At 42.5% G+C, this 15,742-nt stretch overlaps 2 protein-coding genes across 3 annotated transcripts; one reads left to right on the top strand and one right to left on the bottom strand.

Moving 5' to 3' along the window:
- The first annotated feature begins 957 nt into the window (after positions 1-957).
- LOC139412789 (polycomb protein eed) lies at positions 958-7,803 on the top strand. The gene is made up of 11 exons (XM_071159505.1): positions 958-1,111; positions 1,677-1,829; positions 1,988-2,080; positions 2,202-2,393; positions 2,509-2,590; positions 2,773-2,864; positions 3,026-3,159; positions 3,586-3,691; positions 3,802-3,960; positions 4,177-4,250; positions 7,249-7,803. Exons 1-11 carry the CDS (start codon positions 995-997, stop codon positions 7,373-7,375), a joined length of 1,329 nt encoding a protein of 442 aa, XP_071015606.1. The 5' UTR covers positions 958-994; the 3' UTR covers positions 7,376-7,803.
- A 256-nt stretch (positions 7,804-8,059) lies between these two features.
- Positions 8,060-14,313, bottom strand: LOC139412795 (protein Hikeshi-like). 2 transcript variants are annotated; one of them, XM_071159517.1, is made up of 5 exons: positions 14,124-14,313; positions 13,166-13,403; positions 12,773-12,924; positions 8,547-8,605; positions 8,060-8,294 (listed from the first exon to the last, which is right to left on the bottom strand). In XM_071159517.1, exons 1-5 carry the CDS (start codon positions 14,151-14,153, stop codon positions 8,240-8,242), a joined length of 534 nt encoding a protein of 177 aa, XP_071015618.1. In that variant the 5' UTR covers positions 14,154-14,313; the 3' UTR covers positions 8,060-8,239. The 2 variants fall into 2 exon arrangements, with proteins under 2 accessions (XP_071015618.1, XP_071015617.1); XM_071159516.1 differs by having other exon boundaries at positions 8,547-8,665.
- Positions 14,314-15,742: the final 1,429 nt, after the last annotated feature.

The following is a 15,742-nucleotide window of genomic DNA, read 5'->3' on the forward strand; positions in this document are numbered from 1 at the left end:
CAGTCTGTCCAACGCATCACCGGGGGGAAGCTACCTGCTCTCCAGGACACCTACAGCACCCGATGTCATAGGAAGGCCAAAAAGATAGTCAAGGACAACAACCAACCGAGCCACTGCCTGTTCACACCGCTATCATCCAGAAGGCGAGGTCAGTACAGGTGCATCAAAGCTGAGAACGAGAGACTGAAAAACTGCTTCTATCTCAAGGCAATCAGACTGTTAAACAGAAATCACTAGCACATTAGAGGCTGCTGCCCTATATACATAGACTTGAAATCACTGGCCACTTTAATAATGGAACACTTGTTACATTAATAATGTTTACATATCTTGCATTACTCATCTCATATGTATATACTGTATTCTATCCTATTCTACTGTATCTTAGTCTATGCCGCTCTGACATTGCTTGTCCAAATATTTATATATTCTTAATTCCATTCCTTTACTTTAGATTCTGTTATTGTTAGATATTACTTGTTAGATATTACTGCACTGTTAGAGCTAGAAACACACGCGTTTCGCTACACCCGCAATAACATCTGCTAAACACGTGTATGTGACAAATACATTTTGATTTGATTTAATACAAACGGGGTCAGACAGAGGTTGAAAATGTCAGTGAAGTATGTGTCCTGGTAATCCGTCTAGCCCTGCAGCCTTGTGAATGTTAACTTGTTTAACCTTTTACTGCAGTGGGCTAAATCAAGGCTACCTGTCGCCCCAACACAGTGACCATGTATGTATGGTCACTTGGTTCCGGTCTACTTAATTAACGGGTGTCTCCCATAGACACCAATGCAATAGCAGGTGGGTCTGGTCTACTTAGTTCATTGGCTTTTATTGAACTAGGAAAAAACGGAGAGCGGGGTATCTTGCCTCCTCTTCCGTCTCTGGCTTGACTGAGACTTTTATTGTGAAGACCAAAAGACATAAAAGACCCGGAAGTTATTCTCCGCGGTCGCGCTATGATTGAATCTGAGAAGCACAGAAGATGAGGAGGGAGAACATGTCCGAGACCCCTACCGAAGCGGGAAAGGAGATGCCGACAAAAAAGCAGAAGCTGAGCAGTGATGAAAACAGTAATCCCGATCTCTCTGCAGATGAGAATGTAAATTCGATTTTGTTCTGTTTGTATCGGCGCGGACATGAAAAATGGTTAGCTAATGTTAGCCTAACTTTTCATAGCTAGCAAGCTAACTAGCAAGCGACTGGTAGTTGATTTTGGAGTTCGTGATGATAGCTGGGCCTTTCCCTTTGTTTCAACTAGGTCTAGATTTTTATTTATTTAGCTATAGATACCTAGTTAACGTTAGTTGTGGTTATTTCCCTTTCAAACATTCCAGAACAGGAAATAAGAAAACTATCATTCAACGAGCAAGGGATTCGAGGCAACACTGCAAAGGGCCTCCACCTAAAATAGCTAGCTGGCTAGTTATGCTCTCTAGGTAGTGTTAGCTATCAAGCTATGGACCCTTCTGGGATTGTCCAAGTAGATAATCATTAGCCAGTTGTCAGTTTAGTTTTTCTAGTCTATCTCAAGCCCCTCATGGTAGGCCATCCCACTTCTGACACCAGTGTAGTCAAAAACAGGGGGTGCAGAACATCCATTGCAGGTTGCAAACGCATCAACCACAACCAACCCCATCTCATGTTGCTATAATTTGTGTTTGTAGGATGATGCTGTCAGCGTTGAGAGTGGGACCAATGTGGAGCGTCCAGACACACCCACCAACACAGCCAACGCTCCAGGCAGGAAGAGCTGGGGCAAGGGCAAGTGGAAATCAAAGAAGTGCAAATACTCCTTCAAGTGCGTCAACAGCCTCAGGGTGAGCCCATCTTATCAATAATATTTCCAATCATTTCCAACTGCAGACATGTCACATCTTATCAATAGGCCTAATTTTAACACTGATTTTGAAGTCACAGGGCTACCTCATCACCTTGACCATGAGCTCAACTCATAATTAACTTGTTATTTACACAGGAGGACCATGGCCAGCCATTATTTGGGGTCCAGTTCAACTGGCACAGTAAAGAAGGGGATCCACTGGTGTTTGCTACTGTTGGGAGCAACAGAGTAAGTATCTTTGGCATCACATAAACCATGTGGAAAGTGTAATAGCCAACACATGTGGTGTAAAATACAGACTCATGTGCCACCTGTCACTGCTGACTATGTGATGTCCTTAATTTACCAGGTAACCCTGTACGAGTGCCATTCCCAAGGAGAGATCCGACTCCTGCAGTCATACGTGGATGCCGATGCAGATGAGAACTTCTACACCTGCGCCTGGACCTTTGACACCAGTACAAGCCATCCCCTCCTGGCCGTGGCGGGGTCACGTGGCATCATTCGGGTGATCAACCACATCACCATGCAGTGTATCAAGGTGGGTCAATTTCCAAGTAGTTGTATCCGATACACCAGGGATGGAATTTACATTCGTGCATAAGGGAGGGATTAGTTGTGCCATCTCTGAATAGTTTTGTTGTTTTTTAATGCAGCACTATGTGGGTCACGGGAACGCCATCAACGAGCTCAAGTTCCACCCCAGAGACCCCAACCTCCTGCTATCCGTCAGCAAAGGTAGAACAACTAGACACCATAGCTAGGACTTCATATTTTCTCGACTGACCTGACTTTTTGAGAACTAAACGATTTACATTTAGAAATGATTTCTAATCTGTATGTATTTACATCATTAACAGAATGACTTGACATAAAATGGACTGTGTGAATATCTCATCAGCTTTGTGTTTTGCCTTTAGACCACGCCCTTCGTCTGTGGAACATCCAAACAGACACACTGGTGGCCATCTTTGGAGGTGTAGAGGGACATAGAGATGAGGTCCTCAGTGCAGTGAGTACACGACACGACCATCTCTTATTGGCTTTCTTGATCAATAGAAGTCAGGGATTTCTATGTGTATGTGACCATTGAAAATGGCGATACAATATGGAACACACAAAAAAAGAAATGAGAGATGAATGATATAATAATGAAAAATGTCTCTGCGCCAGGACTTTGACCTGCTAGGTGAGAAGATCATGTCGTGTGGAATGGACCACTCTCTGAAGCTCTGGACGATCAACTCAGAGAGGATGCAGAAAGCCATTCACGGGTCCTATGAATACAACCCTTCCAAGACAAACAGGTGAACATATTGGTTGTGGGCAACAAACGTATGTGTATTCCCATGTATATTTCAGTCATTCAGCAGGCTTTTATACACAACAAAGCGCGTTCAAATAACAGGGCTGAACAATTGCATATTAGGAAAATAGTACAGTGTTGCCAGGATACAGTCAGAATCTCACATCTTTTATTTAACCTTTATTTAACTAGGCAAGTCAGTTAAGAACAAATTCTTGATTACAATGACGGTGTAGGAACAGTGGGTTAACTGCCTTGTTCAGGGGCAGAGCGACAGATTTTTACCTTGTCAACTCGGGGATTCGATCTAGCACCCTTTCGGTTACTGGCCCAACGCTCTAGCCACTAGGCTACCTGATGCCCCGAACTGTTGATTTTCAACTTGAAAATGTTTGCTCCTTTAACCGATGATTCTGTCTTCTTACAGGCCATGGGTCTCTCAGAAGATCCACTTCCCTGACTTCTCTACCAGAGACATCCACAGGAACTATGTGGACTGCGTACGCTGGCTGGGAGATCTGATTTTATCCAAGGTAAGACTGTGAGAATCTTTTTGTTCAAACATTCTGTTATTAGGTTGTGGATCCCATTGTGACCCTCATAGCCCGACTCCTTTGGTCTGTTCCTCCCCTGACCTGACCAGTCGTGTGAGAACGCTATCGTGTGTTGGAAACCAGGGAAGATGGAGGACGATATCGACCGCATCAAACCAAACGAGTCCAACGTGACAATCCTGGGTCGCTTCGACTACAGCCAGTGTGACATCTGGTACATGCGTTTCTCCATGGACTTCTGGCAGAAGGTAGAGATGATATTTCCCCTTCCGTTGTCTGTGGCTTTGTGGAATCCCTTATCTGCTACTGTTCATCCCAGTATTGTAAGCAAACAGTGGTTTGGTGTCGGAACTTTCTAACTAAATAGATGCAAGTTTGTTGTTTAACATTAAACATAAAGTATAGTATTGTCTCCACGTAGGAAGTTGTTTGACTATTGAAGTAACACATGTCTTGTCCTACAGATGTTGGCTCTGGGAAACCAAGTGGGGAAACTGTACGTGTGGGACCTTGAGGTAGAGGACCCCCACAAAGCAAAGTAAGAGTCCGTAGGGAAACTGTACGTGTGGGACCTTGAGGTAGAGGACCCCCACAAAGCAAAGTAAGAGTCCGTAGGGAAACTGTACGTGTGGGACCTTGAAGTAGAGGACCCCCACAAAGCAAAGTAAGAGTCCGTAGGGAAACTGTACGTGTGGGACCTTGAGGTAGAGGACCCCCACAAAGCAAAGTAAGAGTCTGTAGGGAAACTGTACGTGTGGGACCTTGAGGTAGAGGACCCCCACAAAGCAAAGTAAGAGTCTGTAGGGAAACTGTACGTGTGGGACCTTGAGGTAGAGGACCCCCACAAAGCAAAGTAAGAGTCTGTAGGGAAACTGTACGTGTGGAGGTGTTGGGGAAGCTACTCAGAAGATTTAGTTGACCAAGCTACCAATTACTTCACACTGGAAGAAGTTAAGCTACACTAAATAAAGTTTATTTTGAAACTAGTTACTTTCACAAACTACTTTGTGAAAGATCATCAATACAGTATGTTAACAATCTGTAATTTAGCCTAATTATATAGGGTAACATTTGTATTTTTGCCTAAATAGACATATCCAAACCTAATCATTTTTCATGGTCATAAACAGTAACTGGTAATGTTGTATAGTTTAGAAAGGTCTGGAACTAGCCTTTCTGGTAAATGTTGTTATAACTTTCCACGGTGTACTCTCTTTTTAGAACAAGTACATGGTACAAATATGAACAAACAAATTCTAAACGACTTAGTATAAGATTTCCCATTTCTTAACCGTGAAATAAATATGATCTAAAGGTTCACTGAGCAGCACAGAGACACCATTCACATGGGTTCAGACTCGTTACAACTTCTGTCTGTGACCAAGAGAACGCGGTCTTTCAATTCTATGAAATTATTTAGTGTTTTATTTATTTTGAAAGCTCTAAATCCGTCTGAGAATTTCACAGCGAGATGAAACCACAACGGCTGGACTCAGACTGTCATATGCCATTTCCCAGCCTCACTTGCTCAGAGGAAATCGATTCTTTGTCTGGATTGGCCAGAGAATGTGACACATCACTCCCTATGAACATGAAGTGTCACGTTTCAGACCCCACAAGTCCGCGCCACTGAGAGAGTGGAAACAGAGAGCAGACAAAATGGGTCTTTGTGCCACTTTAAGGTACAGGACACTATGGCGTTCAGAGCGCTTTGTACACCAAAATGTCAGTCAGAACCAGTCCAGAACCGCTCAGTCCCCCCATACAGGGGACTTAACATCTAAGAGGTTTTAAACCAAATGTTTCAAATGAGAATTAGACAGGTCTGATGCTGAGAAAGGACATTTTTGCCTACTTTACCCATATTTAATTTTTTACAAAAGAAATTGCTAAAAAGTTCACTTCTGAAAACACCAAGAATTGAAAGGACCCGGAAAGTTAAGAGTTAACCTCCCACCAATACACCTCACCTAAGCAGTGGTCCATGCCTAGATGGTAGACTGCCTGAGAGAAGTGAAGGCCAGTAGAGCACCACTCTCCTTGTTATGTATCATGTTCCAGGGCTGTGACAGAGACCTCACAGAATAATGAGACAGATATTTCAGGGGATGTATAAATGTGAAGCATCCGCTTGGCGTTTCCATTCACTACCAAATATGGTAGTGAGAGAAAGCCAAGTGGCCGGCAGTGGGAGAAGCTGGAGCAAGATGGATTTTGTCCGACATTCTGCAAATGTGTCGTTTTCAACAGTTTGTCCTCAATACAGTTCTGTTCCAAATCAAATCAAATTTTATTTGTCACATACACATGGTTAGCAGATGTTAATGCGAGTGTAGCGAAATGCTTGTGCTTCTAGTTCCGACAATGCAGTAATAACAAGTAATCTAACTAACAATTCCAAAACTACTGTCTTGTACACAGTGTAAGGGGATAAAGAATATGTACATAAGGATATATGAATGAGTGATGGTACAGAGCAGCATAGGCAAGATACAGTAGATGGTATCGGGTACAGTATGTACAAATGAGATGAGTATGTAAACAAAGTGGCATAGTATAGTATAAAGTGGCTAGTGATACATGTATTACATAAGGATACCGTCGATGATATAGAGTACAGTATATACGTATGCGTATGAGATGAATAATGTAGGGTAAGTAACATTTATATAAGGTAGCATTGTTTAAAGTGGCTAGTGATATATTTACATCATTTCCCATCAATTCCCATTATTAAAGTGGCTGGAGTTGAGTCAGTGTCAGTGTGTTGGCAGCAGCCACTCAGTGTTAGTGGTGGCTGTTTAACAGTCTGATGGCCTTGAGATAGAAGCTGTTTTTCAGTCTCTCGGTCCCAGCTTTGATGCACCTGTACTGACCTCGCCTTCTGGATGATAGCGGGGTGAACAGGCAGTGGCTCGGGTGGTTGATGTCCTTGATGATCTTTATGGCCTTCCTGTGACATCGGGTGGTGTAGGTGTCCTGGAGGGCAGGTAGTTTGCCCCCGGTGATGCGTTGTGCAATTGAAGTAACGCTGCAATTGAAGTAACGCTGCAGTCTGTTACGAACAGAGTGGACTATGTTTTAAAGACTTTTCCCTTTGCTAAAGTAAAAAAAAAATGGCATTGTTTAAAAGGAGTGCAAAGGCAAATTGAGATATTGCACATGTGCACTTCAAAGTAGGCGTTCACTAACAGCGATATGCAAATATATACTACAACGCGCCAATAGGATCTCGCAAGCTCATGCTTGGCCCTGCCCAGCCCCTTGCTTGGCCCTGCCCAGCCCCTTGCTGCTTGGCCCTGCCCAGCCCCTTGCTTGGCCCTGCCCAGCCCCTTGCTTGGCCCTGCCCAGCCCCTTGCTTGGCCCTGCCCAGCCCCTTGCTTGGCTCTGCCCAGCCACTTGCTTGTTCTGCCCACTGACTCATTTGTTCTCATTTGAAATGACGGGCGGTGGTCTCTTAGTTTAGTTATAACAATCTTCGGAGACACTGTCTTTCTGTTTCACCAAATACATTCTAACCTGGCTCTCTGTTTCAGGTGCACCATCCTCACCCTCCCAAGATGCACCTCTGCCATCAGACAGACCAGCTTCAGCCGTGACAGCAGTATCCTGATTGCAGTCTGTGACGACGCCTCTATCTGGCGCTGGGACCGCCTGCGATGAAGACAACATTGGCAACGAGCAACCTATTCTATTATGACAGACCAGTCACTTTGCTGTCAAGAACCAGAAACATTTTCCAGGTACACGTTTTCTGTGTATAGTCTGCATCAGATCTGTCCAATGGAGGTGTTGTTTAACATCTCAGGAACCACTCCCAACATGACAACGGTGCTACAGGTCTGCACAGAAAAGTGTATCTGGAACCCACCAATTATTTTCCTTTTTCCCTTCTCCGGGTTATACTTATACCAGCCCATCCTTATTAAATCCATGAGGGGGGTGAAAAGGTGCGCAAATTGGGGAGAAGGGTGGAGAATCAGACTACAACCCTGGAGCCCTTCAAGCTTTCTCTCCCCTTCTTGCTATTTAGTTCCCCTTTGCTTACTATTCACTTTTTAATGGGCTTTAATAAATGCTATTTTTCTAAAGGCTTCTTGTCTCATTCCGAGGTACTGAAGCTTGAAAACTCTAAGTAAATATATGGTCCGCTAAGCCCAGGCCATCTGAATGCATGGAGAAAATGAGTAGCGGGACAGTTTGGGTGTTAACTAAGAGGCTAACTGCCCCTAAAGTGCATCTCATGCACTAGAAATTAATGTTTTCAACATGAAAATAAATGAAGCATCTAGGATCCGCTTGTATAGGCAAGCTAAATATGTATGGAATAAAGTAGTGGTGAAAAGAGAATTTTAAGAAACGTTTAATATTTGACAAAACATGTAGTAATTGTTGCTATAAAACGATCTTTTCGTCTTCTGTGGAGGACCATTCCTGGACATTCTGGAACAGAAAATTAAGTCTTTGGTCTTCTCTGTCCATGCCCCTTTATCATGGTTTTTAACACTGTGGTATCGTCGAGACAACTCAAGTCTTCCAGAAATTAGGGTTTTGAGCCATGCGCCTCTGGAAGTTCTCATACCTGGGGAGAAAGATCAGAGGAGCACATGACTTTATGGTTTTGATTTAGGAAGCACATTCAGATCGTTTGCAGTGTCCATGCTTAACTGACTGATTGAGAAATTCCTCAAATGTTAGTTTCCTTGTAAGCCAGCCCAATAACCACAGGTTCCACAAACGTGGGTCAGGCAAATTGAAAATAATTGATTGGGTTAATTCAAGCAGGTGTTTAAATGGTGTGACTTTGAATAGGACCAACAGGGAATCATTTTACCATTTGAGGATGGAACTGGCAGGGATGAACATTTCTGAGGGGTTTGGAGTCATCTGCGACTGGGAAACGGCAAAAGACGAGGAGAAATTATACAAACTGTCCAGCATCTTCTGAGTGAACTGAGGAGAGAGAGTTGAGTTGGTCAGTTGAGTGTGTAGGTGTTCTTTAGCAACATCAAAATAAAGGTCCTGCACATGTGCCATATGTGGACAAAAAAGGAATAACTTGTGGGGATGTATTTTGACACGAGGTAAGCAGAGAGGAAGTGGGTCTACAATAGACCCATGTTTGAGAAGTCTCAAATACCCCCTGTCATAATGACCAACTGTTCTGCACACTGACTGTTTGTGCAACCTAATACAATTGAACACAATGCTAGTGTGCCTGTAGAAAGTCTACCCCCCCCCCCCCTTGGATTTCTTCCCATTTTGTGTTAAAGTGTTAAAGATTAATGAAAAACAAGTGCCAATATACCTTAATTAGTTAAACACCTTCGCAGCGATTACAGCTGTGGGTCTTCTTGGGTAAGTCTGAGCTTTGTACACCTGTATTGTGCAATATTTTCTCCTTTTCAAAATTCAAGGTGTTGGGGATCATGGCTAGACAGTAAGTCTTGCCATAGATTGTCTAGCAGATTTAAGTCAACTGTAACTTGGCCACTCAGGAACATTCACAGTCTTCTTGGTAAGAAACTCCAGTGTAGATTTGGCCTTGTGTTGCAGGTTGTCCTGCTGAAAGGTGAATTCCTCTCCCAGTGTCTGGTATAAAGCAGACTGAAGCAGGTTTTCCTCTAGGATTTTGCCTGTGCGTAGCTCCATCCTGTTTCTTTTCATCCTGAAATACTCCCCAGTCTTTGCTGATGTCAATCATTCCATGATGCAGCCACCACCATGCTGGAAGATGAGGCAGCTACTCAGTGATGTATCAGATTTGCCAAAAAGTGTTTCCTTTCCAGTATTAAGTGCTTTGTCGCATATGTTTTGGAATCTTCTGTGTATTTGTATTCTTTTCACTCTAATTTAGGTCATGGGATCACTACAATGTTGTTGATCCATCCTCAGTTCTCTCCCATCACAGCCATTGAACTCTGTAGCGGTTTTAAAATCAGCAATGGCCTCATGGTGACATCACTGAGCAGTTTCCTTCCTGTCCTGCAGCTCAGTTCAGAAGGACGACTGCATCTTTGATGTATTTGGGTGGTTTAATACAGTGGTTCCCAAATGTTTAATAGTCCCGTACCCCTTCAAACATTCAACCTCCAGCTGCGTACCCCCTCTAGCACCAGGGTCAGCGTGCTCTCAAATGTTGTTTTTTGCCATCATTGTAAGCCTGCCACACACACACTATACGATACATTTATTAAACATAAGAATGAGTGTGAGTTGTCACAACCCAGCTCGTGGGAAGTGACAAAGAGCTCTTATAGGACCAGGGCACAAATAATATAATTTCTCTTTATTTAACCATCTTACATATCAAATTGTGAATAACTCACCACAGGTTAATGAGAAGGGTGTGCTTGAAAGGATGGACATAACTCTGCAATGTTGGGTTGTATTGGAGAGAGTTTGTCTTAAATAATTTCCCACGGATAGTCTGCCAGTATTTAGTTTTCATGCTAGTGAGGGCCGAGAATCCACTCTCACATAGGTACGTGGTTGCAAAGGGCAGAGTCTTAACAGTGCGATTTGCTAGGGCAGGATACTCTGGCTTCTGATAAAATTTTCACTGAACCACATGAATGCAATTTCGATGAGACTCTTGTTCAGATATCGGTAAGTGGACTGGAGGCAGGGCATGAAAGGGATAACGAATCCAGTTGTTTGTGTCATGTGTTTCGGGGAAAGTACCTGTGTATTTGCGTACCCAACTCACTCAGGTGATTCGCTATATCACATTTGACATTGTCCGGAAGCTTGAGTTCATTTGCACACAAATCATACAATGATGGAAAGACCTGTGTGTTGTCCATGTTAATTCAGACAGAGAAGAGCTCCAACTTCTTAATCACAGTCTCAATTTTGTCCTGCACATTGAATATAGTTGCGGAGAGTCCCTGTAATCCTAGATTCAGATCATTCAGGCGAGGATTTAAATCACCCAGATAGGTCAGTCGTGTGACAAACTCGTCATCATGCTAGCAGTCAGACAAGTGAAAATTATGGTCAGAAAATAACTAAGCTTGTCTCTCAATTCAAAAAACATGTCAATACTTTGCCCCTTGAAAACCAGCGCACTTCTGTATGTTGTAAAAGCGTTCCATGGTCGCTGCCCATATCATTGCATAATGCAGAAAATACGAGTTCAGAGGCCTTGCTTTAACAAAGTGAACCATTGTCACTGTGGTGTCCAAAACGTATTTCAAGCTGTCAGGCATTCCCTTGGCAGCAAGAGCCTCTCGGTAGATGCTGCAGTGTACCCAAGTGGCATCGGGAGCAACTGCTTGCACACGCGTTACCACTCCACTATGTCTCGCTGTCATGGCTTTTTCTCCATCAGTACAGATACCAACACATCTTGACCACCAAAGTCCATTTGATGTCACAAAGCTGTCCAGCACTTTAAAAATATCCTCTACTGGTTTCCAGAAGAGGATGTCTTCCTTAATTGACCCCCCATAAATATAACGGCCATGTGCCAGGCCCGCCACGTCTGTTGTCTCATCCAGCTGTAACACATATTCACTGGCTTGTATGCAAAGCAGTAATGGTTTCAGAACATCTCCTGCCATGTCACTGATGCGTCGTGAAACAGTGTTGTTTGATGAAGACATTGTCTGTATAGTTTTTTGGGCCTTTTCCCCCAGAATTGTTCCAGCCATTTCTGCAGCAGCAGGAAGAATTAAGTCCTCCACAATAGTATGGTGCTTGCCTGTCCTAGCCACTCGGTAGCTCACCATATAAGACGCTTCTGGCCCCTTATTAATGGTATTTATTGTCTGTCTGTTGTCTAATGTCTGCGCAAGAGTGAAGGTTTACTTTTGCACATATAACACACTGTGGCTGAGGAAAGGCACTACTCCCAATAAGTGAACCCCAAATCAATGTAGTTCTCATCATATTTGCGGCTCTTCGATGGTCCAACGTCCCTGTCTGTTCGGTGCTTTCCCGGAGAAGGGGGCAGTAGCTCTTCGGCTGCATCAGATTCACATCCATGCTAGCTGGTCTAACAACAAATGTAGAATTACTGATGTGCTCGTGGAAGCAGACCAACTTGTTGTTGACAGGTGCAGGTTTAGTACTGCTGGTTGTAACAGTAGAGCTGGTATGTGTCTATGGACACGGGCCTTTTTAAATTTGACCATTTATCCATTTTCCAGCAAACGGAATGAGCAGCAGCTATGTTTGGCTACATACGGACCATTAGTGGAATTTCCACGAGAGACTAATGTAAATTATTTGACTAGGCTACCTGTATTTGACAGTGTTGTTATTTCACTAAACGCTAGATGGTTTATTTTATTTTTTGGCAGTGAAGAGAGGCTACTCAGGTAAGAGAAAAAAAACTCACCCAAATGTACAGCCCTGTTGGAAAATATAAATGGACTTTTTAAAAATGTGAATTCACATTTTTATTTGGTGTACCCCCGATGGCATTGCACGGTTTAATACATCATCCACAGCATAATTAACTTGATCATGTTTAAAGAGATATTCAATGTCTGATTTGTTATTGTTACCCATTTCCCAATCACTGCCCTTCTTTATGAGGCTTTCGAAAAAACTACTTGGTCTTTGTAGTTTAATCTGTGCTTGAAATTCAATAAATGACTGAGGGACCTTACAGATATATGTATGAGGGACAGAGGAAGGTGTAGTCCTTAAAAACAATGTAAACCGTGTGAGTCCATATAACTTATGTGATATGTTAAACCAAATTTGACTTCTGGACTAATTTAGGCTTGCCTAAACAAAGGGGTGAATACATATGCAACAACTATAGTTTAGTTATTTGTTTTGTTTTTTTACACGTGTAGAATTTTATTTTCACTGACAGTATTTTGTGTAGCTCAATTACCAAAAAATACAATGAAATCTATCACTTTAAAAGCAAGGTGAAAAAAGTTGAAGGGGGTGTAGACTTTCCATAGGCACTGTAAATACACCCGTGTTGCTGGTACACAGCAATCAAACCAAGCAGCTTGAGTATTGACTCGTATACATATTATCAAAGGAAGGTTACTTTCACTGGTTATGTTCACTGCAAAGCACCCATAATGCTCTAACCTGCATAAAGGAGTCAACAGCGCACACAGTGGCACCTGATACAGGCGTCTGCTGGACCAGCTGCTCCAAAGGCTCAATAGACACACCAACTTGGGCCACGGAGGCAAGCCGAGGTACTGTCATAACTCCAAATGGATGCTCTCCACCCTCACCTATAGGAAGACAGCAGAAACACCAATGATGTGTAACTTTTGCTCAACAGTTTACCCACCTTTTGCAAAAAAATGCATTGAAAGAAGAGGAAGGGTTCTTTTTCCCACCACAACTGGCGATCACAGTTTACCCAACTATTGTTTTACCACTACAGCACTAAAACACACATACTGAAAAAACACCTTGTGACAACTACTAATGAAAGACGGACTTTATTAAATAAATTTGAATGATACTCACCTGGTTTTAATTGAGATATTTTAAAGATGGCACTTGGTTTGTCGTTGGTGATGAAACCCAGGAGCTGCCAGACCTGCCCACCGACAGGGTCCGGGAAGGAGAAGTAGACGGCTCCACCCATCCCCGCAGGGAAAGGCACTGTGCCCAACATGAACACCACTACATGGTTCACATTCTCATAGTCTGGTAGGTTGAAGACAAACTTGTCACCAGCAACCTGCTGGGCGTCAGTCTGGACCTAAAAGACAATTGTGACCTCTACTTGAGCTGGAGTTATTTCAAGAGGTACTTTTCATTTAATTAAAGGCACAATCTGTTTCTGTATTTCAGCAGTTTGACCCTGCCATTTTTTTGGTCAACTGATAATTGGGGTAGGTAGGGACCAGTGGAGGCTGGTGGGAGGAGCTGTAGGAGGATGGACTCAATGGATGGAATGGAATAAATGGAACGGAGTCAAACTTGGTTTCCATATGTTTGATACCGTTCCACGAATTCCATTCCAGCCATTACACGTTACAATGAGCTTGTCCACATAGCTCCTCCCACCCGCCTCTGGTAGGGACATCATGATGTATCTCTTTTGGGACTCTTACATTCATAGACAGCCATGCTTGCAAGTCCATGTACCCTGTCAGCTATACATTTTCTGTTTAGAATGACACCCCAAAACAACAAACATGAGTACAATTTGGGTTATGATACTAGCTAACTACGGTAAGAAAAGTTGTACAAGCTAAACAATGTACACAAAACCTCTGTCTCTGTTTAGCTCATATCATAGAGCATTTATAACTAGCTATATTGTTCAAGAATCAATGGGTATATGTAGCCTACGAGTAGAAATGACCAGTCAACAGCCGGGAATACAATAACACATTGTTCATTCATACCAAATTTGTAGTTAGCTGTCATTTCAGTCCCAAGTTAGCTTGCTGCCGTTAGCAAGTTCCATACTTACCAATCTACCAGCAACCAAACATCCAAACATTGTAATGTCCTTGGTTTACTTTATATTTCGGTCAAGATGACTGTCTTACACTTTGTCGATAGCACCAGCTGAGTCCATTTCACAAAACTCCCGAGAAAGTTAGCTAGCTAACTCCAATGTTTAGTTACGTGTGTATGTTCTGCTTTAGACCACGTGTATACGAGAACTTCCGGTTTGATTGACGTTTCAAAATAAAAGCAACCAGAAAGAAAGTGATCAAATGCTCACTAGAATGTGATAGAACGCTTGCGTGGTTCTAATAGGAAGGCTGTTTGTTTAAGAAGAAAAGGAAGCACCAAAAAAAACAAATGTCTATAATCTAAGATAAATTGTATTGTGATGGGACTGCAGAAAAAATACATCATGTGGGTCCATGGAAGTATGAAAACAGAAATACTTAGTTCCGTGTAACCAACATAAGTGATACAATCCCAAAAGATCCATCCTATATCTCTCCCACAACTCTCCAGCCTTTACTTGCAGGTTTATATTTGGAATTGAAGGAGCATTCAGTAGGAGTCAGTCAAAGGCTTCATTGTGTGGCCTATAAACCCGAGGATCTGTTCAAATCACTGATGCATGGCTCGGAGGAGAATGTTAGGGTGAATGTGAGCTGTTCGTCATGGTCTGTGACCTCTGAGTCTACTATATTCTTGGTTGGCTTGGAATTAATCCACATTTTAAACAACTGCCATGGAAGTCATGAGAATTAACCTATTATTGGCTTATTGGTCATCTAAAATTGGGATATATTGGGAAATGTAACCTAGATTTGTTTCATTGAAGAGTATTGCATTTTATTGAAGCTGGTTGCACTGGGTTGAGCAATGTTTGTTGATATGTCAATATAGATTGAATAGCACCAATGCCTGCCACAATGAATCCATTATTGTCAGCCAGGCCATAGTCACCAATATCTAATAACTGTCACCAAAAGCTGCCAAGGTAAACCTACACCCCCCTGACTGTGACTATGTGGACTTTTATAATCACACTCTATCAAACTCTATTGGTTTATACTATAGCTTTCTCTTTCCATGAAGTCAAGCACTCCAGCATTCCAGTGATGTGATAGTTTAGAGTTGACATCATCCATTACAGACAAAATTGGATAACTGTGACTTGTGTCATGCGGCTCATCCTGTTCGGACTGGAGTTGTCCATTGTTGTCTTGCCTTCAGATCCGTTCTCTGAAGAAGACTGCTGAAGGCCCCTGATCAAACTGGAAGTTTACCATGTATGGATCCACATGGCCGACTAAGTGGATGAGGAATTACCTGAACTATGTGAGTAATCTGGATACAGTGTTACCTCTATGTGTTTACATGTTCATGTTATTATCAGGCTTCAGACTACTTCTGAATTCAGAAAATCTCTATACTCTGATCAATGGCTTTGGTCAATAGACAATAGACAGTTGTGCTATATTTGAGACAACTTCAAGCATATGGGTTGTCGGGACATTCATTAATATCCTTCATAGAGCCTTTATTCAATATATATTATGTGTGACATTGTTGTTGAATAGTATGTCATACTCATATCGCAGACATATTTATATTATCTGCTTCTGCAATTAACTTATTAAA

Source organism: Oncorhynchus clarkii, chromosome 7, assembly GCF_045791955.1.
Source record: "Oncorhynchus clarkii lewisi isolate Uvic-CL-2024 chromosome 7, UVic_Ocla_1.0, whole genome shotgun sequence".
NCBI lineage: Eukaryota > Metazoa > Chordata > Actinopteri > Salmoniformes > Salmonidae > Oncorhynchus > Oncorhynchus clarkii.

Coding starts and splice junctions, on each gene's coding strand:
- LOC139412789 (XM_071159505.1), top strand. CDS start 995: ATGAGGAGGGAGAACATGTCCGAGACCCCTACCGAAGCGGGAAAGGAG. Junction 2,591..2,772: donor CCTGCTATCCGTCAGCAAAG/GTAGAACAACTA, acceptor TTTTGCCTTTAG/ACCACGCCCTTCGTCTGTGG. Junction 3,961..4,176: donor CCATGGACTTCTGGCAGAAG/GTAGAGATGATA, acceptor CTTGTCCTACAG/ATGTTGGCTCTGGGAAACCA.
- LOC139412795 (XM_071159516.1), bottom strand. CDS start 14,153: ATGTTTGGATGTTTGGTTGCTGGTAGATTG. Junction 13,404..14,123: donor GTTTGGTTGCTGGTAGATTG/GTAAGTATGGAA, acceptor ATTGTCTTTTAG/GTCCAGACTGACGCCCAGCA. Junction 8,666..12,772: donor CTGTTGACTCCTTTATGCAG/GTTAGAGCATTA, acceptor CTCTCTCCTCAG/TTCACTCAGAAGATGCTGGA.